Source organism: Panicum virgatum, chromosome 7K (assembly GCF_016808335.1).
Source record: "Panicum virgatum strain AP13 chromosome 7K, P.virgatum_v5, whole genome shotgun sequence".
NCBI lineage: Eukaryota > Viridiplantae > Streptophyta > Magnoliopsida > Poales > Poaceae > Panicum > Panicum virgatum.
The window spans coordinates 43,432,853-43,457,427 of NC_053142.1; the positions used below are offsets into that span (position 1 = coordinate 43,432,853).

The following is a 24,575-nucleotide window of genomic DNA, read 5'->3' on the forward strand; positions in this document are numbered from 1 at the left end:
ATATAATCATTACAATCAAACATAGCAAACATATAAGTATTGCAATTAAAGGTACAGGCGTCCCGTCACAATTTACATCATAATCTAAAACCGATGTCCATCATATGTTACAGATCATGTCATGAAATCATCTAAGTCATCATCCCAGTTGACAGATGGTGGTGCTGTAGGTGGTGCACCATTACTTGACGAACCTCTCGACTTTCCTTTTCTCTCTTTCTGGTTCTAGGTTCATGTACAGGGGAGGAACATCAGGTGTTCGAGGCCATGATTTGGGGGGCATGAAGTCATCCATATCGTCATCCCAGTTAACACAACTAGGTGCTCGAGGTGGTGCAGCATGACTTGACGAACCTCCGGTCATCTGTTCTTGCGGAGGCCAAGAACTATCACCCGAAGATCTTTTCCACCTCATTTGTCTAGTTTGCGGCATAACTCCACCGAAGATACATACCAATTTACGGAAATTTGGTATCGATTTGTTAATCAATTCCGTGTCCTCGGGGTAATCCTAGCATATAATTACACAATAATTTTACTATTTTGTAAATATGAATTACAAATGACGAACGAGATTAGAATTGAATAAGAGTTACCTTAATGTGCATCTCATACACCTCTGACCGCATCCATATCTTACAAGTAGTTTATAATAATCCAATAACATAAGGATGATTCACTAGTTCACATACCCTCATGTATATCTTCTGACGTTCTAGCAGGTGTTCCTTTAAATCTTGCATTGTAATACCTCGAAACAATGTCAAATCTTTAAACTCAACTAATTTGGACAATACCATCTCTATCGTACCATCCGCTAATGGATCCCACTTCTTACTGATTACAAGATGTGTCATGATCTCAAGAAATATACTAGATTTTTCTTCGGTCCATGAAAATCCAACAGAATTGGAGGCAACCATTGTCTTATGCTGCAATAACAATAAGGTACTGTCATTCTAAGTTTACTATTTTACATTTCACTATCCAAAAACTAAATCTATTCTAATTCATAATTATTTTAGAAACAAGTCTATAATAGTTGAGAAATATTGGTTACCTGCGGTTAGGATCCAAAATCCGGCAGGGCTTCGCCGTTGGAATTACCTCCCTCACCCCTCCTCTCTCCCTCTCTCCTCTCTGGATCTCGTGGGCAGAAAATGAGGGCGCAGAGGGAAGGGGCGGAGTTTTATATTTGGGGCGGGAGCCTGCCGCCCCCCTGCCGGGCGGCAGGCCCCCGCCAAGGACCTCTGCACAAATAAAATTTATTTTTATTTACATATAGGTCCCTACCGCCCCCTGTTGGGCGGTAGGCACCCTGCCGCCCCCCTGCCGGGCGGTAGGGGTATAGAACTGTAAAATCTAAAACGAAAAATATATTTCTGTAAATTTTTTTTTGAAAAATATAAAAAAACGCCCTTCGGTCCTGCCCAGCTGCAGCGCTGCATCATCGTCGCTTCCTTGGCTCCTTGCTACCCTTTCTCCTTCCTGATTCTGAAGCAGACAATCGGATATGCCGGGCCATTAGCTAGCGCGTGACCCACTATAGGGCAGCGGCGACCGAAGAGTCGCTATTTCGTGCTTAGCTTCTTCTTGCTCGCTTCTTCTTCTTGACCCGACTGTCCCGGTGGCGTCTACCCAGCTACCGACCCCACCCACTGGTTATCGTCTGCCACCCAACCGGCACCGGCCTCACCGCTCATAACCCACCGCCACCGCCGGACATGCTGCCACCGCCGACCTTGCCTCTAATACCACCGGTGATTGGAACTCCAAACCATGAAAATCTAAATCCATAATCCTAATCGCCACTGCCCCGCCGCCACTGGTCTCGACCACCTCCCACGGCGCAGTGGCGCGTCGTGGCCACTTGTACCACCCACACCGCCTCCGCCTCCACCTCCACCTACCCTCCTCCAACCCAAACACAGCTAGGTTTTTCGATTTCTCCGGCATCTGATAAAACCGTTGTAACGACGAACGCATGTCATATAAGAATTTTGCCAGATATGAACTCAGTCTTAAAAAAAACAGGATGTGAAAAAAAAACAATCTGTGGGGGACAAGACTGTCTCCACGGTATTGTGTTGTAGAAAAAATCTCCTTGCAAGTCGAGAAATTCCGAACCCCTGCCTCACCTATATACCGCAGCACCACAACTTTTGTGAGGCTAGACCGGCCTTAAACTTATACTTTAGAGCGGGACAGGTAAGGGGTTTTTTTTTTAACGCTGCGCCGCCCCGGCAAACGAATTCGCAAGGCAAGGATCGAACCTGGGCGGTGGGGTGCCGAGCGCCCGACAGACCAACTGGTGGAACTCGGCGATTGAGAAAGGGCGCCATGCAGGGATGGAACATGGAAGTGGAAATGGAAAACCTCGTTTCGGAAAGAAAAAAAAAAAGGGGGGGGGGGGGGGGGGGGGGGGGGGGGGGGAGCGCTTATACTTCTGGCTCGTTCCGGGAAAAGGGCTCGTCGTTTCGCGGCCGATAGTTCCCAGCAAGCAGCACCTGCACCGAAAACGGAAGCGTCCGAGGGGAGCTCCGCGCGCGCGTGCGGCCAGGCGCCCGCTTGCGTTCGTCATCTCCATCACACTCCAAGTCTCCAACCCCCTCTTCTCTCCCGGCTCCATTTCCATTTCCGCTCCCCACCTCCTCCCCTGCCAGGCGCCAGGCTGCCCGCCTCGCCGCCACAGCGGACGCCCGCGCCGACCCGCGCGTCTCGGAGAACAGGTGAGCCCCTCGCGCTCCCCTCCTCCTGGTTCGGTTGGTTTGTCGCGTCGGGGTCGGGGCCGGCGCCGGCGCCGGCGCCATCGGGCCGGACGCGAAGTCGATTGATGGGGATTTTAGGGTTTTTATGGGTGCCGCGACGATTTGATCGGCGCCGGCGCCATCGGGCCGGACGCGAAGTCGATTGATGGGGATTTTAGGGTTTTTATGGGTGCCGCGACGATTTGATTGATGTTGCCTGTCCCCTGATTCGATCTGGATTTTGCAGGTTTTGGGACCCGGCACGATGGTCGGCGTCGGGGTGGAGTCGCCGGCGCCGCCGGCGGCGCGCAGGTTGAGGCCTGGGAGGGTCTCCGCCAAGCGGTCCTGGCCGCCCGGGTGCGGCCGTCCGCCGCCTGCGCCCCAGCCCGAGCCGGCCCCCGCGGCCGCGGCCGGCGATGGGGAGAACGGCGTGGGTGGCAGCGCCGGCGTCCTCGGCGGCAAAGCGGGTGAGGCGATCGCCCCTGCCGCCGTTTCGCCTCCGGCCCAGAACGGCTCCCTGTTTCGGCAGCAGTGCTCGGGGGATAAGGGGGAGGAGGCGGTCGGCCCCGCCGCCGTTTCTCCCATGGCCCAGAACGGCGCCCTGCCTCGGCAGCAGGGGATGAATAAGATGGAGGAGGCGGCCGCCCCCGCCGCTGCTTCAGCTGTGACTCAGAACGGCGACATGCCTCCGCAGCAGGGGTCGGATCAGGTGGAGGAGGAGGCTGCCCCCGCTGCTGTTTCACCTGTGGTTCAGAACGGTGACCTGCCTCAGCAGCAGGGGTCTGATAAGGTCGAGGAAGCTGCCGCCGCTTTAGCTGCGGCGCAGAACAGAGCTCATCATCAGCTGGTGCAAAATAAGGTGGAGGAGGTGGTTGTTCCTGCAGCTGCTTTGCCTGCCGCGGGCAACGGTTCCCGCTCGCATGCCATGCCTCAGTTGGGTCCTGAGGGGGCAGGGGAGGGTGGAGACAAGGGGGGGAATGGAGAGGCACAATTGCTGGGTGATTCAGGTGTGCTGTCGTTGGATGGTCAGGAGGGAAGCAGGGTGTTGGAGGTGGCTGCGCCACAGCCACTGGCAAAAGTACTGGAGAGTTGTGGCATTGTTGGTGCTGCTAGTTCTGCACAGAACAGTGGTGAGGATGCTGTTTTTTTGGCACTCAAGGAGCACGAACACGGTGGCAGCGCCAAGGTGGGGAGGGAGAAGGTTTCTGCTGATTGGGATGCCATGGAGATGGGAAACAGAACAGGTGGTGGTGATGTAGAGAGGAAGGAAAATGGGGTTGTCGCAGGAACTAGAGCAAAGAGATGGTTAACGTCCGCTGTGAATCCACCACCCAAGAATAGGGCAGTCTCAGCCATACGCAGATTTCCACCTGGTTGTGGAAGGACTGCCGTTACTACCAGAGGCAGTGGAGTTTTGGAGGTCTCTCCCGTAAGGACATTTCCTTCTAGTTGTGGGAGGGCTGCTGTTACCACTACAGGAAATGGAGTTTTGGAGGTCTCGCCTATACGCACATTTCCTCCTGGCTGTGGAAGGTCTGCTGTTACTATTGCAGACAGTGGAGATCAAGAGGGTTTGCCGTTGGAAGACACACCTGTCACTAGTAGTGATGCCATGGTGTCAGTTCCAGTTTTATGTGGGGCTGCTGCTTCAAAATTAGCACAAGAGGCCTCAAATGAGAAAATGGAAGGCAAGAGAATGGTGGATGAATGTCATAGCTGGACTCATAATAGGGTCCAGGTTCTAGATGATTTTGTTGGTACTGAACAAGATGGTGACCTGCAGCTAAATGCTGTTGCAAAAACTACACTGGGTAATAGTTCCAACAAGAAGATGAAGGGGACACACTCATCACGTGAAGGGAAGCATGTAGCACAAGTAGTGGTGGATGGTAAGATGAAAAATAAACTTGACGGAAGCTTCAATAGAAGTACTCTTAGGACACCTTTGAGTGATCCAGTTGATGCAAAGACAAAAAGAAAGAGTTTGGAGAGTGACGAGACAACTGTGTCAATGCTTTGTGATGCAAAGGCTTCTATGGCAGAGAAGGTGCGAAGTAAGACTTTGAGCGCTAAAAAGGAAGTGACATGCTCAAATGTGAACGTGAAGCAAAATAAGGTTCCTCGTAAGCTGAAGGGTGATGGTATAGGCAATAACAACTTACATAGGGAGTCCAAGTTTGGAAAACATGGTGGAACCAATCAACATGATGGTCTGAAACTTGTGCCTGACCAACTAATTGTTCAAGCATTGATGGCTCCTGACAGATGCCCTTGGTCACGAGGAAGAAAGTCTGTCGCTAGGGCTTCCAAGTCTCTTCCTCGTACGAACAAGCTTAAGGGAAAAGATTCTACTCCAAGAAGATTATTGACGGGAAAAGTGGCCTCTAGTGATCTGATCAACGATGAGACAATGGAGGACAATGACAATTCTAACCTGGAAGATGATGACAGCTCCAAGGCACTAGTCGTGTATGGAGAAAAGCGACAAATGGAGGACAATGACAATTCTGACCTGGAAGATGATGACAACTCCAAGGCACTAGTTGTGTATGGAGAAAAGCGAGAAATTTGTGTCACAGTTCCTCCATTGGTTCCTTTTGGGTCACACCATATGCAACTTGGGGACCATGATGTGGATGCTCGAAGCAAAGTTAGGAAGTTGCTCCGATTGTTCCAAGCAATATGTCGAAAGCTCATGCAAGTTGAGGAACAAGGTATTCGCAATATTACGAGGATTGACTTAGAAGCAATGAATGCTTTAAAGAAAGACCCTATCTATAAAAAGCTTGGGGCCATTGTGGGAAATGTTCCTGGTGTTGAAATTGGCGATGAATTTCATTTTAGAGTAGAGTTGTCGATGGTTGGTCTCCATCGCCCGAATCAAGCAGGTATTGACACTTCTAAGGTGAATGGTGTTCTAGTTGCTACAAGTATTGTTGCCTCTGGAGGCTATCCTGATGAGCTATCAAGCTCAGATGAACTAATATACACTGGCTCCGGAGGAAAGGCCGGGGGTAATAAAGATGCAGATGATCAAAAGCTGGAACGGGGTAATCTCGCTTTGAAGAATTGCATAGAAACCAAGACCCCGGTTCGAGTGATTCATGGGTTCAAAGGTCAAACTAAAAGCAAATTTGGTCCATCTAGAGCCAAGCAAACATCGACTTTTATTTATGATGGGTTGTACGAGGTGGTGGAATGTTGGAAAGAAGGCCCGAAAGGTGAGATGGTCTTCAAGTACAAGCTACAAAGGATCGCAGGACAACCAGAATTAGCCCTTCACACAGTCAAGGCGACGAGGAAATCCAAAGTTCGTGAAGGTCTTTGTTTGCCTGATATATCTCAGGGAAGCGAGAGGATACCCATTTGTGTCATCAACACAATTGATGACATGAGGCCAGCACCATTTAAATACATCACCAAGGTCATATATCCAACTTGGTATGAAAAAGAACCTCCAGCGGGTTGTGACTGCACAAACGGCTGCTCGGACTCTATTAGATGTGCTTGTGTAGTGAAGAATGGAGGGGAAATCCCATTCAACTTCAATGGTGCGATCGTCGAGGCCAGGCCTCTCATATATGAGTGTGGTCCATCGTGCAGGTAGGGCTGTGCACAAATTTAACTGATTCAAAAATAACCGTCAACCTGACAGAATGTTTTTTTTTTGCTGTTGCCTGTTAGTTCTGCTACATTTTGGAAGTTACTACCATGTTTAAATTGTAGACCAGGAGAATTTTTCCTTTCCTGTTCATACTTATATGTGATGTCACATTAACTTGACTGTTGGTTTTAGATACAGATGACAGTGAGACATTTTAGGAAACACTAGGAACAGCAGAAGATTGTGGCATACTTGCATATCGATAATTGGCCCACAAGATTTTGACAGCAAGCAAACATATTGATTCATACCAGACAATTAGCTTAAAACTGAGCTGATGATCCAGCTTTTTATGCATGTTTTCTAACCAATTTTTCACCACTACTTGCAGGTGCCCGCCATCATGCCACAATAGGGTCAGTCAGCATGGTATCAAAATTCCACTAGAAATTTTCAAGACCAGTAAGACAGGTTGGGGTGTAAGATCCCTCAGTTCTATATCTTCAGGCAGTTTCATATGCGAATATACCGGTGAGCTCTTGGAAGACGAAGAAGCTGAAAAGAGACAGAATGATGAGTATCTATTTGATATTGGTAGTAACTACCATGATGAAGAACTTTGGGAGGGGCTAAAATCAGTGGTTGGTGTACAATCTTCTACCTCGTCCTCCGAGACAATGGAAGGCTTCACAATAGATGCAGCTGAGTGTGGTAATGTGGGAAGATTCATCAACCATAGCTGTTCACCAAACCTCTATGCCCAAAATGTTCTCTGGGACCATGATGACATGAGGATGCCACATGTTATGTTTTTTGCTGTTGAGAATATCCCTCCACTACAGGAGCTGACCTACCATTATAATTATAAGGTAGGCAAGGTCCATGACAAGAATGGCAATGAGAAGGTTAAAAGTTGCTACTGCGGCGCCTCTGATTGCTGTGGCAGGCTCTACTAGGACATTGCTGACTGCTGTTAATTTTCGTGGCAAAGACTTCTGCCATGCCTTTGCTGTACCCTCTTGTTTTTCAGTTCATATTGTACTTGCCTGCATTCTAATGTTTATGCTTATCCAACATATAAAAATGTTATCAGATTTTGAAGAGATTGAGCAGCATTTGCTCTTGTTATCATCTTGTAGAAGACATTCCGGCCCTTGTGACTGTTTCAAACTTTTAATGGACTTTGCACGGAGCTTCTTTTTGTGATGTTTTTTTCTTCTTTTGGGCGGAATAAAGCATGCTGTTGTCAGTTGAAATATTCAATAACATGAATCTGCAAGGTAGAAATGTCCAACTATGGCTCAGGGATGCGGCATTGAGGATGGAGGAGAGGATGGTTGGGCCAGGAGGGGTCACTCAGGAGTCAGGACATTGTGGAGTGCATCCACAGGAAATGTTAGGTGGATGAGGTGGTCAAGTTAATGTTTGAAGGCCCTCCAAGCCGGAACATGAAGGAAACTCATGGTTTACTAGAGGTACCTAATTTTACGTTTAATGTTTGTCCGCAATCTTTTTACATTCAGTGAAAATTGATTAGCATTTGTGATCTTACTTTGTCAATCAGGACGGGACTTCAATGTGTTGTACAGGGGAAGATCGGTTGTGTTGTATAGGGGAATGAACAATAACCTTCAATGTGTGCAGTCACATGCTAAATTTACAGAGATTGATTCAAAGTTCTGTGTCAAGCCATGGAGGCCACAATTGCAGAAGTCAAGGGCAGATAGTACGCTCAACGTCCAATGACAATTTCTCCCTAAAACTACAACCCACAAAAAGGTTTGATTTTGATAGTTTCCTGGATCAGTTGGGAGCATGGTACGAGGATTGGTTTGGTTGAACTGTTGAAGCCCGTCCCTGATGATGCTGACTTGCGTCCCGGACTACAAACCACCATCTGGGCTACTTCACTACAAGATTACTGGAACTCTAAGAGAAGGAAATAACAGGTCTGCATAGATTTGCAAGGCATGAAGGCAAGCTGCTCGTTTCTACCAAATACTACTGTTTTTTACAATGAGTATTTCGTTTCATTAGGACAAGGTTTTGGCCAATAATTACTCCATTAATTTTTTATTTTGTGATACAAAACTATAATCATAAGAAGTTTATTCAATACGAATCTAATGATGTCAAGTCTGTATCTGATTTTTCTTATACTGTCTTCTTGAGATATTTGTCATAGCTTATGTTTCTTGAGATATTTACCCCTCTCTCCTTGCAACTGAAAGTTGATAGAAGCTGCTTTCTTCCAGGATGAAGGGGAGGAGGCTTATTTACAAACTTGCAGCAGCAATTACACACTAAATGGATGCTATTGCTGCGCTGAGCCGCTGATCAATATGTTGGTGCAGAACATGCTCCAGTGGACTACGATTCAGACAAAACCAAATAATGGGGAGAATACAGCAAGAGTACAAGACAGGAGTGGCATCGAGTAAGTCTCAGAAATTTATCAGTCCACAAAAAATTCATGGTACCTGGCTTAACGTTATAGAACGCTTGGCTGTTCGTTTTTTTTTTTGAGTCACACTTGACTGCTCCTCATTTCTATAGATGAAAGTTCGTTCCCACGGCGCAAGGGTAGGCCTTCCACGTCGTCTATAAAAAAATACACCATTCGATTCTGATCGGACGATCTCTACTACATAAAGACTTGCCTCGATTCATGTTTGTGTTCACACGTTCTTCAACACGCTCATGTCAGTGTTCACACATGACGCGTCTGACCTTTACACTATTCAGCGTAGAAAAAAGAGGCTTCATCCTCTTCCCGGTAATTATTGCTGCTACTGTTGGCCGCCTACAACGGCTCCTTTCCCTAGCCTCCTCGAAACGGGCACAACCATTTCTAGAGCTCCTCTTTGTCTCTGCGTCCGCACAAGCTCATCCGCTCTTCCAAGGTTTCAAATCTTCCCGTCTATAAAAAAATACACCATTTGATTCTGATAGGACGATCTCTACTACAGCCCCGTTTAGTTCCCAAAAATTTTCACCTCGAAAAACGTGCCTTTCCCTTTGGACACATATATGGAGCACTAAATGTAATTAAACAATAAAACTAATTACACAATTTAGATGTACACGTCGAGACGAATCTTTTGAGCCTAATTAGTGTATGATTAGCCATAAATGCTACCGTAATCCACATGTGCAAATGATATGGTTAAATGCCTCAAACAATTCGCCTCGCGGTTTTCAAGTGAGTACGGAAATTAATTTTTTAATTAATGTTCGAAACGCCCTCCCGATATCTGATCAAAGTGTTGACGTGGCACACAAAAAATATTTCGGGAAGGGAACTAAACGCCCCCTACATCAAACACTTGCTGCAATTCATGTTTGTGTTCACACGTAAGGCCAGTGGCTTCTTCAACATGCTCATGTCAGTGTTCACACATGATGCGTCTGCCCTTTTCACTATTCAGCGTAGAAAAAAGAGTCTTCAGCCTCCTCCCGGTAATTATTGCTGCTACTGTTGGCCGCCTACGGCTCCTTTCCCTAGCCTCCTCGAACCCGGCACAACCATTTCTAGAGCTCCTCTTCGTCTCTGCGCCTTCAGCTCGTCGCCATTGCCGCATAAGCTCATCTGCTCTTCCAAGGTTTCAAATCTTCCAACTACTAAAGCGCGTCTCCCTTCACTGGAAAGGTTGAGTAGTTCTTCCATCAGAAGGTGAGTATTACTGGAAGAGATCTCAAGACATTTGCGCCCTCTGATTTCTAAACATTTCTATTAAACTCATCTTTGGTTTTCAAGGAATTTCTGTTCACCCGGCAACTGCATCTCAGACATTCGCTTTGCTCTCCCTCTCGGAAGTCACTGGTACGTGTTACATTCGACTTGCCGTAGGTTTCGAAGCATTCCTTATCTCTGACCTGCGAAACTCATACATCTATCAACTCAGTAATTCTCAAACTTATTATAATGCTCCCTTCCAAATGCTTACAGAGTTCTTCGCATGATATAAAAAGATCTTGCTCTATCTACAAAAAGTTATTTGCGAGAAACTGATTTGATCCTCTTTACTGCTGAGGTACTATTCTCTTTCCCGTTCACCTCTGTCTAGCTTAATCTTAGTATGCCGTATGGGTTGCACTATATTTTGCTACATTTGTACTTCCTATCAAACGAACTACTTCTTGGTATATGCCTTTTACGGCAAGCTCAAATTATAGTACTTAAAAGAACACTTACAAATAAGTCAAACCAATACTCTCTTATCCTAAAATTACACCTCCTGAACTGTACTCAGATGTGATACATTTAAAGTTGTTAGAATGCTTCACAATAGAGAGAATTATATAGACGAAGACTTACGTAGAGGCACACTTCAAATAAGTATTTTAGGAGCACATATTACCCATATTAATGTGCATTGAAGGTACCGTCAGAGGCGTCCTCCCTCTAATGGAAAACTAATATGTATTTAATGGGGCTGCCTTGCACCCTTCGAATTATCTCCGAATAATTATTATTTTACAAATCCAACATTAAAGAATGTGCTTACTTTTACCTTTACCTATGCGGCCTATCCTTCATATAATATCCCAATGAATACAGCATCTGCAAGCGGAGACTAAAATTGCTGGATTGTATCACTGAAATCTACCATTTTATTTGAGTTACTTATTCCTAAGATGAGTGATCCTCATGAACACTCTGGTACGTAATCATATGACCTGCTGCAGATTATATGCATTTAATCACACTGAATTAACTAAACGTTGTATGCATGACAGGATTTTTACAGTCGTCCAGCAATAAACGTTCCCGTTCGCAAATCCAATGTAATGTATCTACTGAAATTTCTTAAAAAGAAAGTACACAGAGTAGCTGTAAGTTAATATAAAAATATTAAGCTCCTAACTAAATGATTCACATTTGATTTGATTCTAGGTGGCTCTTCCACATATAATCCTGTTGGTTCAGATCCATATGACAATCGTAACAAACGCCGAAAATATATGGCCCAAAAACGACTTGCTCATGAAGGTAATAACATTAACAAACCTTTTTAAGCTTACCTTTCAATTTAATTTCTAAGGAAAAATGGTTTATTTTCCCCTTCTATCTTCCGCCACCAAAAAAAAACAGCTGCTCGAGTCGTGACCCAAGAATCAATACACTGCGGTCGGTTCCCGCAAGAATATATAGATGCTCTAAAAGGTATAGTATAATTTAAGTATGAATAGGTATTCCTATGTTTTTTTTTAAAAAAAAAACTACACTACTTACAACAACAAATCTTTCCTTTTCTAGCATCCTATAAAGACAGGTCATATTATGGTTCGCCAGATTATGAATGCGCACATTGCCATGCTGTGTTCTGGTTCCGTGAACGGGCTATGTTCAGCTCCAGATCTCATTCTAATAAAATTGAATATCATTTATGCTGCAAACAAGGAAAGATACAAATACCAGCTTTTAGACCTAGACCAGAGCCTCTTGCTTCTTTGACTACGCATAATGGAGGTGCTAGATCCAACAAATTCATGAAGAATATACGTCAATACAACTGTTTGTTTGCTTTCACATCTATGGGTGCAAATATTGACCGATCTGTAAATGATGGAAGGGGTCCTCCGATTTTCAAAATCAATGGACAAGTTCACCATCGTATTGGTTCTTTATTGCCTCCTGATGGTAGCGCTCCAAAATTTCTACAACTTTATATCTATGATACTTCTAATGAAGTTTCCAATCGTCTAAAAGCACTACATCCAGATGATGGGTCCTTAGAAACTCTTGATCCAGCTATTATTCAGAGTCTTACTACTATGTTAGACGATCATAATCCTTTTGCTAAAAAATTTAGAATGGCCCGTGATCGACTTGAGTCTAACAGTGAAGATGAATTTATCATAAGGATTATCGGTGCTCAAGAAGGAGATCCTGTTCAATATAACCTCCCTACAACCGATCATCTTGCCATGCTCATTGTTGGAGACTTTTCTTTAGATACATTCAAAAGAGATATTATAATCCAAACCAGGTCAGGACAATTGAGACATATATCATCTCTACATCCTGCTTATATGCCTTTGCAATATCCTTTACTGTTTCCTTATGGTGAACGTGGTTTTCAAGTTGGAATTCTTTACAGTGATGCCACTGAACACAGGAAAAAGAAACGCCTTACTGTAACAATGCATGAATATTATCGATATCATTTCCATTACAGGCGCAACCAGCCAAACCCTTACCTAAATTACGGCCTCTTATCAAGCCAAGATAGATGCTCGTGCTGCCATTGATGAGAATAGGATATGGTTTATTCTTAGGAACCAATCTCGTCTACGCATTGAGAGTCTTCAAGGTATAGCAGATGCTGTTGGAAGAGGATGTGTAGATGGAAGTGAAATAGGCAAATTAACTGTCTTGCCTGCTTCCCATACCGGAGGCCGTCGCTATATGGTCCAGAACTACCATGATGGTATGGCAATTTGCAGAGTATTTGGGCCACCTGATTTTTTCGTCACCTTCACGTGCGATGTCAATTGGCCTGAGATTTCACTTGGAATTCTAGAACATGGACAGAAACCTTCAGATAGAGCAGACATAGTTGTACGTGTTTACAATATGAAACTTGAAGAAATGCTATCCGATATAAAGGATGGAAAAGCTTTTGGGCCTGTTGTTGCAGGTACAAAATCTGTAACCTAATACTCACCATTCACAGTACATTATACTCAATAAACAATTTCTAATTGTTCTTATTTATGACAGCTTTACATACAGTTGAATTCCAGAAACGTGGCCTTCCTCATGCCCATATAATCTTATGGACTTTAGAGGATACAACAAATCCAAATCCATCTATGATTGACAAATTTATTAGTGCTGAAATTCCTGATCCTAAGGAAGACCCACTATTATATGTCCTTGTTGCTGAACACATGATGCATGGCCCTTGTGGAAAGGACAACCCTAAATGTCCTTGTATGAAAAACGGAAAATGTTCAAAGGGGTATCCAAAAAAATATCAAGAAGAAACCACTATTGACGAAAATGGGTTTGTTGTTTACAAACGGCCAAACAACGGCCGCTTTGTACAGAAAGGAAATGTTCGTCTTGACAATAGATGGGTAGTACCCTATAATCCATACCTTCTGAAAAAATTTCAAGCTCACATAAATGTTGAGTGGTGCAACAAGGGCATCTTTATCAAATATCTATTCAAATATGTTACAAAAGGCCCAGATTGCAGCAAAGCATATCTACAAAAAATTAGAAACGGAGAGGAAGTTCCTATTGACGAGGAAACTCAAACCAGAAATGAAGTTAAAGAGTATTTGGATTGCCGCTATATTTGTGAGCAAGATGCATGCTGGCGTGTCTTTGGTTTTGACATCCATAGACACTATCCTTCTGTCGAAAGGCTTCCTGTACATCTACCAGATGAAAATAATATCTTATACGATGAAAATGCAAACATGTCTGAAATTGTAACCAATGATTTTTTTCGCCGTACAATGCTAACTGAATGGTTCGAATGTAACAAAAACAATCCTTCAGCTAGGGATTTGACATATTTGGAATTCCCAAGCAAGTGGTGTTGGATAAAGGATAAAAGAATATGGGAACCACGTCATTCTGGAAATAAAATAGGCCGTCTGTACTACGTACATCCATCCGTTGGAGAAAGGTACTATCTTAGAATGCTACTCATGACAGTTAAAGGCGTACAAAGCTATGAAGATGTTAGAACATATAACGGGCATACTTACCGCACATTTAAAGAAGCTTGTAATGCACGGGGTCTCCTAGGTAATGACCAAGAATGGTATGAAGCATTTGATGAAGCAGCTGCTTGGGCTACTTCTCCTCAGTTAAGACAATTATTCGTTACGATGCTTCTTTTCTGTGAAGTTACTGATGAGTATGCCTTCTTCGAAAAAGTCTGGAGGGTTCTTGCTGATGATATCCAGTATCGCATACGCGAAACTATTGGAAATCCATGTTTTTTCATACCAGAAAAACAACTTAAAGACCTACTACTTGATGACTTATCTACTTTGTTTGAAAAAAACGGCGGTCGTATTAAAGATCATGATCTACCTTCCAAACAAAATAATTCTGCCACAATCTGCGGCAACCGTTTAATAGAGGAAGAGCTCTCCTATAATGGTCCAGAATTGCTACTTGAAGCAGAATCAGATATGTCAAGCCTGAATGATGAGCAATTAAACGCATTTTTCAGCATCACTGAATGTGTGCTCAATGATAAGCCTGGTTTTTTTTTCTTGTCTGGATATGGGGGAACCGGAAAAACTTACCTATGGAATGTTATAGTAAAGTACATAAGAGCTCATCAAAAGATTGTCCTAACTGTTGCTTCTTCCGGCGTTGCTTCCTTATTGCTGCCCGGGGGTCGTACAGCGCACTCGAGATTTAGAATACCCTGTGATTTAGATGAAGGAACTGTTTGCGACATCAAGAGGGGTTCAATGCTAGCCGAATTAATTGAGAAGACATCGCTTGTGATTTGGGATGAGGCTCTAATGACACATCGTATGGCCCTAGAAAGTCTAGATAGGTCATTTCGAGACCTTCTTTCTGCCCATTCAGAGGAGGCAAAAAATATACCATTCGGTGGGAAAGTGGTTGTTTTAGGTGGTGACCCGCGCCAAATACTTCCTGTTATAGAAGGTGGCAGTAGAGAACAAATAGTTAATGCAGCTATTATAAATTCTCCTTTATGGTCATCTGTGACTTTCCTGGAACTACACACTAATATGCGCCTAAAATCGCCAGACCTAGACAAAACAACACTCGAAGAGTTATCTTCTTTCAGTAAATGGATTCTTGATATAGGTGAAGGTAAAATTGAGGCTCATGCTAAAGAAGGTGAAGTTGAGAAAACATGGATTCGAATTCCAGAAGACCTACTCCTCAAGCCATGTGATGAACCGATAACCTCAATTATTAATTTTGTATATGCTGACTTACCTACAAGATATCTTGATGCTTCCTATTTGAAAGGGCGCGCAATACTCACACCAACTAATGAGTTAGTTGATGAACTTAATAGGCATATTGTAAGCCTGCTACCAGGGAAGGAAAGGCAATATCTTAGTTGCGACAAAATTGTTAAAGCCCCAGGATCTCATGATTCATTTGATTTGTTATACCCAGTTGAATTTCTGAATTCCTTAAATGGAAATAATTTTCCAACCCATGAACTGACACTAAAAGAAGGTGTACCTATAATGCTTCTTCGAAATTTGAATCAATCTATAGGTCTCTGTAATGGAACTCGGCTTGTCGTAACAGGCTTGGGCAGTAAAGTAATCCAAGCTAACATACTCACAGGCACACATGCTGGTCACACAGTGCTAATACCAAGGATTAGTCTAATACTGAAGAATACAAAGTTACCTTTTGTTATGGAGAGGCGGCAGTTCCCTATAAAAATATGCTTTGCAATGACAATAAATAAGAGCCAAGGTCAAACACTGGACACTGTCGGTATCTATCTTAAAAAACCTGTGTTCAGTCACGGGCAACTATACGTAGCTGTTTCGAGAGTCACATCAAAGAACGGACTTAAGATACTTATTGAGGATGATGATGGTCACATCAGTGATACAACTAAAAATGTCGTCTATAATGAAGTCTTCACTTCAATCAGTTCCAAATGAACATTCTGACAGCTTGTATTGCCAGCTTAATAATCAGTTATTTGCTGCCGAAACAGAGGAAAACATATTAAACAAAAGAAACAAAGGTGACGTTGTAAACAATTATTAATTTGCCAATTTCCCATTGTTTCCTTCTTACATTCTTAATTACATGTTACTAGCAGCAACAGCTTCTAGATCTTATTTTCCCCTTCAAGCACTACCATTACACTTGAATTTGCATCTAAACTTTCATTGTCTAATATGCAGGACAAAATGTCTTACAGCCCATTGGTTTCACTAACCCCAAAAGATCGGCTGAAAACAATTTTTGTCCGTGTCATACGCAAATGGGAATTTAGAGGCATAAATGATGATGGTCCCCTGCAGCATATAGACCTCATTCTAGCAGACACTCAGGTTATTCCTATAATCTTATTTGCTGATTTGCCACTTAATACTTCAAATAATTTATGTACCTGTGCCTACATTTTTTTTTGACTAAACAAACATCACCAGGGAAGCGCCATTTATGCTGAGATACCACCTACTGAAGCTGAAAAACATGGTCGTATCATACAACCTTGTCAAAATTATATCATGAGCAGGTTCAGAATATGCAATGCCAAAGACTATTACAAATCTGTTCAAGCTCCCTACATGCTTGAATTAACCTGCCATACACGTGTATCACACACTGAAGAGCCTGGTTCATTTCCCAATTATGTATACAACTTGACACCATTTTCTGAACTGCAACAATTCGTTGGTGACAGAAAGAAATTTCATGGTAAGTTGTAAATACGCCTTAAATGAAAGTAGTCTTGGATTTAATAAATCTTGAGCTATAGTGAATCATGTTAAATTGGTCTTTTTTATAGATGTACTCGGAATACTGATTGAGGCCGCTGAACCTGAATGGATATCTTTCTCCAATCAACCTAAACCAAACCTTCGTAGAAATATTTTGCTGCGAGATGCCACGTAAGTCTCTGCTACTCATATCTTTGTATAAACACCAACACAATTCTTTGCTGCATTCACAATTTCCATTCCATCTACTACACTTAGAATTTTTTTTTTCTGACAGCGGTAATGAGGTACGAGTTTTTCTATGGGGCCAAAAAGCTTCCGCATTTAACATTGACAATTTAAACGACTCAAGTGGACCTTCACCAACCACAATTCTGTTAACTGGCTGCCTGGTGAAAACATTCCAAGGTATGCTTGTCATTCATGTTCACATTGCCTACTCTACAGAACTCAAAAGTCTTACCTCCAGCTGCATTTCAACAAATAAAAGTGTGGCTTATTTCTGCTTTAGGCCAACTTTATCTGAGCGGCCACTCTGCTTGTCACTGGTATATAAATCCTGAAATTCCCGAATCTGAGACTCTGCTCCAAAGGTGCGATTACATTAATGACTGTTTAATAGATATTTATTTTGCCCGAAAACATGTGAATGCTCGTCAGTATTGGAATGACAATAGAAATAAATATGCAGTGTCGGGAGCCAAAATATTACAGTTCGAAAGACAGGAACGCCTCTGGAGGATCTTCCAGTTCCTCAGACTCAACAGAACAAAGAACACCTAACTCTTAGGGAGATGCAAGATATTGATCCTTATGAATTCCCAGTAAGTAGCAACATCTTTTTTGTTTTAAAAAACAATCATGCTATGCCGCTGGTGTTATATAAAAATAATCGCATTTGTACATTCTGTCACTTTGGTCTTATGCAGGAAAAAGGTTGTATGTGTACCGTTACTATAACTCGCTTGATAGACGCCTCAACATGGTGGTTCCCTTCATGCAATTTCTGCAACAAGTCATGTAAGCAAGAAGGTTGTGATTTCATCTGTTATGAATGTGGGACTACTAATAAATTTTCTTACAAGTAAGTAGCCACCCCTTTACATTATACCACCATTAAGTTCATCTAATAACGAAATCTTATATGGCTGTGCTTTTCTTATACTTTCAAAAAAGGTACAAGCTAAACTTTATAACCAGTGACGGTACAGAAGAAGCTGAAATGATATGTTTTGGTGAGATCGGCCGTCGGATTGTAGGAAAGCCAGTCGAAACAGTTATGCGCACCCCAAAAGGAAATGATTTACTACCTCTAGATGTTGCCGGCATTGCCTCTTCCAAATTCACATTTACTGTATTAATGACTGAAAAGAGCTACCGGGTGCCGAAGAAAAGTTATCGAATAACTTCAATTGTTACCGCCTATGGAAAGCAAAAGATCACACCAAGCCTCTCTCAGAATGCTCCACAATCATCTCAGGACATAGGAACATCTGATAAAGAAATTGCCAAAGTAGAAACTATCTCTGCAGCAAGTTGTCCTTCAAGCAGTCAGCTGTATGGTCTCCTTACTCCCACAAAGACGCTCCCTATACAATCCATGCACTTACAGACACCAGAAAAAAGTGTCCTACTATCTTCCAAGGATGCTGATGTACAAGTTGTAGAGTACGTCTCATATACTACTTCATTAATTCTTATGCCGTAAATTTCTTGCCACTAATTAGTTTGCACCACTGCTGCCATCTAATTTTTTATCCCTGCACATAGGGATGCTGAAGCAACAAATAAATCTGCAAAAAAACGTCTGTACACGTCTGTTATGGAGGCAGAAAAGGTAAGAAAATCCTCGCCTTGAACATTGTAATACCTATCAGTTCTTTATAACCCATGTATCATGGCCATGATATTTACATTTCTATCATTTGTAGTCCAAAGTTCCAAATAAGTCGTCAGACAAAGACATGCCTGATATACCAACTGAACTTGCCAAAAATGATGCCGCCATTCCAAGTCTATCTACAAAGTGAGCATGCTCTTTTCCAAAGCAAACCATCCAACTTTATTATACATATATCCATCGATTGCATTTCTTCTTCTCTGCTAAAATTATTTAAACATTTAGGATGGCTGAAAAACAAGAGCCAATCAATCAGGAAAAGGCAATTTATGGCAAAGGAACAAAATCCAGCAAGAAATGATGACTGCTGAGGTATTAAATTAAGCCCTCATGTTTTTTCGAAACCAACCCGCGGTCCATGGTTAAAAAATCGCTCCCCCCTCTCGTCCCGTTTCACGGTGGAAAAAAAAATCTCTCTTCCTGCGCCCTCCTCCCTCCTCGCTCGGCGGCGCTGGCGGAGTCCTCCACGGGGCCACGGCGGCGGCGGCCATGGCGCGTCCGCTGCTCCTTCCCCTTCTCCGCCGCCGCCCGCCGGACGACTCCTCAACAACATTTCTTATCATTCTACAAATTGAATTTGTACTTATATTATTTTCTCTCGTAAATGCAGCCTTTTGTCAACCTGCTCAGCTACATCAGCCTACAAGGATGCTGCTCACAAAACAGCTCAAACTATCTGATGAAACGTTGTTTACTATAACAACTGAACTTGAGCTGGGTTGCAATAACTGTCTGCATCACTTATGAAGTATGCAAACGACTATTAGAACTACTATTAATATGTATGTGCTGTCCAGTAATAGAAATCAGTAGTTATGTCTGTATGCTCAAGAACTCTATAACTATGCTGCCTAAGTCTATGTATCTTGAACATTTATCCTCTGCGTGAGAAATCTTGGCTTGTGTTCCAATCAAAAATGTCTTGCAACACAAATCCTTGGTGCAAAAAAATGGATATGCCCAAGTCTACATAAACAACCAAAAAATTGTTTAAAAAGTTATCGAACGTAGTATATATTTACAATTCAGACCCATTTGCTTGGCAAGCCCAATACATAGCACCTCCGTGGGCCGTTTACCAAGTCATACTGTGCATAAAAAAATAACTCTACCGCCTATCGATTATTGTGAGTATAAACAAAAAAACTAACATAGATTTTACAATATCCTTCATCACACTTCCCCGTCAAAAAGAAAATCTGTTTAACAATATGTTCTATTTCTCTTCTTTTCGATAAAATCGAACACTGTTCATAAGTACAGATCAGGCCCATTCTCTTGCTAAGCCCAATATGTAGCACCTCGGTGGGCCGTTCACCAAAACAGACTCCAAATATATTAATAAAAAAAACTCTACCAACTATTGATTATTGTGGGTACAACAACCAATTTAAAAACACAAATATAGGCTCGCGCGCGATAGCGCGCGTCAAGCACTAGTTTCTATATATGAAAGCTCGGGCACTCGGCGCACGTTCAGCTGGTCCACGTCGGTCTAAATCTTTATAGCCATTCGATCTTGTTTTATTGGTCTGGATGTCTTCAAAGCTGGCCGATCTGCGTTTCTACCGTTCACACACTCTGCGCCTACTTTACTGTGCGTTCCACCCGGATTCGAGCATTTCCGGGAAGCTTCGTTCACAATAAAGTCCACACGTCAGTGAAAATATCTGCCTCTCGAAGCATCGTGTTCCTACATCCGTCTCTTGTTCCTTGGTCCACCTTCCTCGTCGCATTGCTCGTCCTCTCCTCCACCCCACGAGCCCGGCTGCTCGTCCTCTGCTACCGCCTCCATCTCAAGTCGATGAGCTGGTTGCTGCTTTTGCTGGGCGACGGTGGCGAATCGGTCACCATCTTGGCGTTAAGGATGTCGCTCCGGCATCGCTTCGGGCTTATCGCCAGCGATCTGGTCTCCTTCCTCCTGATCTCAAGCACTACCTTCGCCGTGGGAAGGACCCATCGATGCATAGCAGGTACGCGAGGAGGAGCTTGGCAATGGCACCGGCGAGTACAGAGACCGGCAGGTCTAGAAGAGTGGCTTCCGGCCGGCGGCGTGTGCGCCCAGGAACCCAACCAAGGCTGGTGGAGACACGGGTGTTTGCTCGCTCTCCGACGCCGTGCCCCCGTCGTAGCCTCGGCCTTAGTTGTCGACGCGGAAGGCCAGCCTGCCCGCCCGTAGGCGATGGCGGCGAGGCGTTGACGAAGGCCATGGTGGAGAGCGGCTCATGGTCGTCGGTATATGCACCCAGAAAGTCCCCTAGCGCTAGTGCAGGCATGGGTGTTGCCTGCGCATGGTGACAAGCGGCTCCCGGGCTGGGCGGAGCAGCACGAGCTCGCCTGCCCGACGCCGTGTGCCCCCGCCATGGCCGCGGCCGTACGTGTCGGGATGGAAAGCCCACCCACCTGAGGGCGATGCGGCGAGACGCAGACGGGGCCGCGGCAGAGTTCCTCAGTCCCGTGGGCTTGCTCCCCCTCCCCGTGTGCCTGCTCTTCCTCATACACGGCTGCTGCGCCTGGCCATGAAGGTCAAGTCGAGGACCAATGTCGGTGGCGCGCAGGCCAACCCTATCTCCGCGGTTGCTCTCACATCACAGCAGCGGTTGAGCTCCTGCCGCTGCTGCCGGGCCGGCCGCCCCCTCCCTCCGGTCACCTTCCTCATGTGCCCTCCACCGCCAGATCCGCCGATGGGAGTGGGCAATCTCCACTGAGAGGCATCTATGCCTACGGTATGTAAAAATCTATAATTCTTTATGTGCTTACCCTTCCCAATCCAAATCGAATTTGCAGTCAATGGATCGAACTCACCCCAGCCAAATTGAGCTCTTTGCCCTCCGATTAAGCCTTTGATCTATTTCCTCCTTCACATTGAATCCATCTCCCAACTCTGTTCCCCTGCTAGATTTTTTTCAGGTCCAATCCATGCCTTCTCCCTTTTCTGGCTAGAATTAGAACACATTTTCTTCCAAAATGGGTGCAGCAGCGTGTTCGAATCGCCATCTCAAAATAGGTGCAGGTGCAGCAGTATGATTGAAAGATTTATTTTTTACCGATAGGAGGTTCTACCATTCAAACTGATTTGGTTCTCCCTGCTATTTCGATTTCAGACTGATTGTGCCTTCTCCTGTTGTCTCTTCAGTGATTTATTAAAAGTTAGTTATTACATCACTTATTTATTTCCATTCTTGCATTGTAGTCCCTAAAAACTGAATGTTTAGAACTCGATTTACTTACCTGCTTCACTGAACTGCATTTTAAAAAACTGGTTACTACATTTGCTATTCAAGATTTCCAAACTTTTTTCACCTTCTCATTTTATTTACGTGCTTCTAAATATGATCTGGTAGCCCCCTGTCTCTCTCGAAGAAGGTTCTGTTTTTGACATTATCCAGAGTTTTATTTGCCACAAATTTATTTCTAGATGGTTCCTATTTTTGAAGGCTGCAAAGTAAACTGAACGATCATTCCTACAAATGTAGCATCGCTAAGTAAAATATGCTCATCAGTTGTCATACTTGGGTCGTGTAAAGCTCTAGCTTCTACTGTTCTACATCACCTTTAGCATCTGTATCCGTACAGCCGTGCCATGGTAGGTTTTCATTAACCTTGTATGCTGTTTGTTGTGGTTTTTGTATAATCCTCAAAATATGTATGGTTGGAAGCTTGAACTTAACCTTGCAAATATTGGTATGATAATTCAGCATTTGGAGAAAATTGGTTAGGGACATACCGTACTAAGGTTATATGCAGGTCATGATTAGTTTGATGTAGCATTATGGGTTCCTCCAATTCCTTTCTGAAAAAATAGACCAACTTACAACTACATCGTGTGTACTAAAATATTATTTGAAATACCGATTCAACAAGCCGATAATACAATTTTGCAATAATTTTTTTAATATATACTTATATCTTCATTTCCCCTGTGCTCCCCTATTAAAGATTTCAGATATTTACAACTTCCTATGAATGTCCAAGATAGTTAACAACTTAACAATTCCCTTCCCTGTCAATTGAACCATAGCAGCTTCAATCCTGCCACCATGTGAACACATGGAGCACTGAAATAGCTTGCCACGGTACTTGCCTTGAAAGACAACACGCTGCACGAGCAGGCCATCTGAGCATCACTGCCATCCATCTCTTTTGACTTCTTTTCATCTCACCCTGCCAGCCTCCAGCTTATTTTGACTTCTTTGTGTGAACACCAGAAGACATGGAGCTGTCAAGCTACAACAACTAAAGTGCACATTTCATCAGGCTGGTACACATACTCTTATTTTTCTTCTATTTACAATCTCTTAAGCACCTTCTTCATCATGCATTGAGAACTTGGCCATTCAATCCAATCCTCAGTTGCCACGCTTTCTGCTATTATATGGAAAAGACCCTTCTACTTTATCACCATCAAGGCACCAAATACAATAGCAAGCCTAGGCATGTCCCCAGTCGCATCAATCAGGTCATAGCTATGTCCAACAATTGCTTGCCAAGACCATTAGAGAGATACAAATGACTTCATTTTACAAAAGAGAATATGCATGACAATTGCATCTATGATATTTGTTTGGATTCGTGTATTCTGGAGTCTCATGCCAACCATAAAGGCACAACGCAATTCTGAATCAAAACCTCTATTCTTGTGCACCTTATGACACCATTAGTGATCTATTTTCTCAACGGAATTCATCAGCAGAGTTTAGGTATTTGTTGACGCCCAGAGCCACATTTCTTTTCTCTTGCCTTTAGTTTAACCAAAATGGCCTTTAGGAAAATATGCCTGCTGGTAGGAAGTGAGACCAATCATTGAATTCCCTACTATATATCCTTCTTAAAGAAAGGCTTAATTAGCTGTGATTCAAGGAAGTGTAACTGTACTACAATCATCTCCTCACACTAGGATCTAGATAACTACGATCAGCCTAGCTGGTCACCTTCCACTTTTTTCTGGTCTGAAGAGGCAAAGTTTGCACATAAACTTAATCACTTAATAACATTTATCACATAGCTCATTTTCTGCTTAGCATCGATGAGATTCTAATTAGATTGCATGCTTCCCATGTGTAAACCTATTCGTTTACACTGCCCTGTAACTATTTGTTTGTTGACCCCAGCCTACACAGCTAACTTATCTTCGCAGATAAGCAAGGGGTTTACCTAGATTCGGCTGACATTGGAGAGATCACCATTGATATCCTCACTGGGAACAGCCTTCAGGTCCCTTGCCTTGAAGTGGCAGCACCGAAAGTTCAGCTGATCCTGCCAAGAGCGATGATCTTATGGTTAATACATCTAAAAAGTGTGTTTTCCAGACCAAACAAATGCTTCATACACACTTCACCATCGTCAGCTTGCATTCCTGTCACACCATACACAAAGATTATATCCGTGCAGGACAGCTGGGCAGCATATGGCTTCTGCAAAAGCCGCTCCTCCTAAAGGGACACGATCCCAGAAAAAATAGTTGGAAGTAACTTAGCAGTGAGTTCCTACGTTATGCTAACCTGCAAAGCTGAACCTTACCTTCAAAAGTATTCTGCACGCTGTTTGATCTGTACTTAACATACAGTAATGCCTTCAACTACTTCATTCTATGTACTAGAACACTACCTGTTCCATGATTAGTACGTAAATTCAGTTATGTCTGAAAAGCCTTATTTATTCGCTATTAAATTTGTTTTTTTAAAATATAGTTCTGTTCTGTGACAACTGCTTGAATTGGATGCAGCAAATACCAATCCTTGCCCTTCTACTGACATTTACTATTCAAAGGGTCCATTATCACCTCTAACAAATTTGCAATCCTCTTAATAGCAGAAATGAAACATCCTGTCCATGAGCGTGCGCTCGCGCGTGCCACTCACTAGTGTTCCTTCTCAACGCCACGAGAATC

General features: G+C 43.5%; 2 protein-coding genes across 5 annotated transcripts; both read left to right on the forward strand.

Moving 5' to 3' along the window:
• The first annotated feature begins 2,476 nt into the window (after positions 1-2,476).
• LOC120641474 lies at positions 2,477-24,361 on the forward strand. Of its 2 annotated transcripts, XM_039917629.1 has the most exons (6): positions 2,477-2,729; positions 2,995-6,350; positions 6,743-7,826; positions 7,916-8,327; positions 8,607-8,788; positions 23,823-24,333. In XM_039917629.1, exons 2-3 carry the CDS (start codon positions 3,013-3,015, stop codon positions 7,305-7,307), a joined length of 3,903 nt encoding a protein of 1,300 aa, XP_039773563.1. In that variant the 5' UTR covers positions 2,477-2,729; positions 2,995-3,012; the 3' UTR covers positions 7,308-7,826; positions 7,916-8,327; positions 8,607-8,788; positions 23,823-24,333. The 2 variants fall into 2 exon arrangements, 1 of the variants encoding a protein (XP_039773563.1); XR_005662279.1 differs by lacking the exons at positions 2,477-2,729; positions 2,995-6,350; positions 6,743-7,826; positions 7,916-8,327; positions 8,607-8,788 and adding an exon at positions 20,151-22,946 and having other exon boundaries at positions 23,823-24,361.
• On the forward strand, positions 9,567-19,567 carry LOC120641475 (replication factor A protein 1-like). Of its 3 annotated transcripts, XM_039917630.1 has the most exons (15): positions 9,576-10,024; positions 10,109-10,174; positions 10,301-10,385; positions 16,243-16,392; positions 16,492-16,762; positions 16,854-16,956; positions 17,063-17,193; positions 17,297-17,378; positions 17,477-17,609; positions 17,715-17,869; positions 17,962-18,453; positions 18,556-18,622; positions 18,717-18,811; positions 18,911-18,997; positions 19,296-19,567. In XM_039917630.1, the coding sequence occupies exons 4-14, from the start codon at positions 16,249-16,251 to the stop codon at positions 18,984-18,986; spliced, it is 1,749 nt and encodes a 582-aa protein (XP_039773564.1). In that variant the 5' UTR covers positions 9,576-10,024; positions 10,109-10,174; positions 10,301-10,385; positions 16,243-16,248; the 3' UTR covers positions 18,987-18,997; positions 19,296-19,567. The 3 variants fall into 3 exon arrangements, with proteins under 3 accessions (XP_039773566.1, XP_039773564.1, XP_039773565.1); XM_039917631.1 differs by having other exon boundaries at positions 9,576-10,174; XM_039917632.1 differs by lacking the exons at positions 18,717-18,811; positions 18,911-18,997 and having other exon boundaries at positions 9,567-10,024.
• Positions 24,362-24,575: the final 214 nt, after the last annotated feature.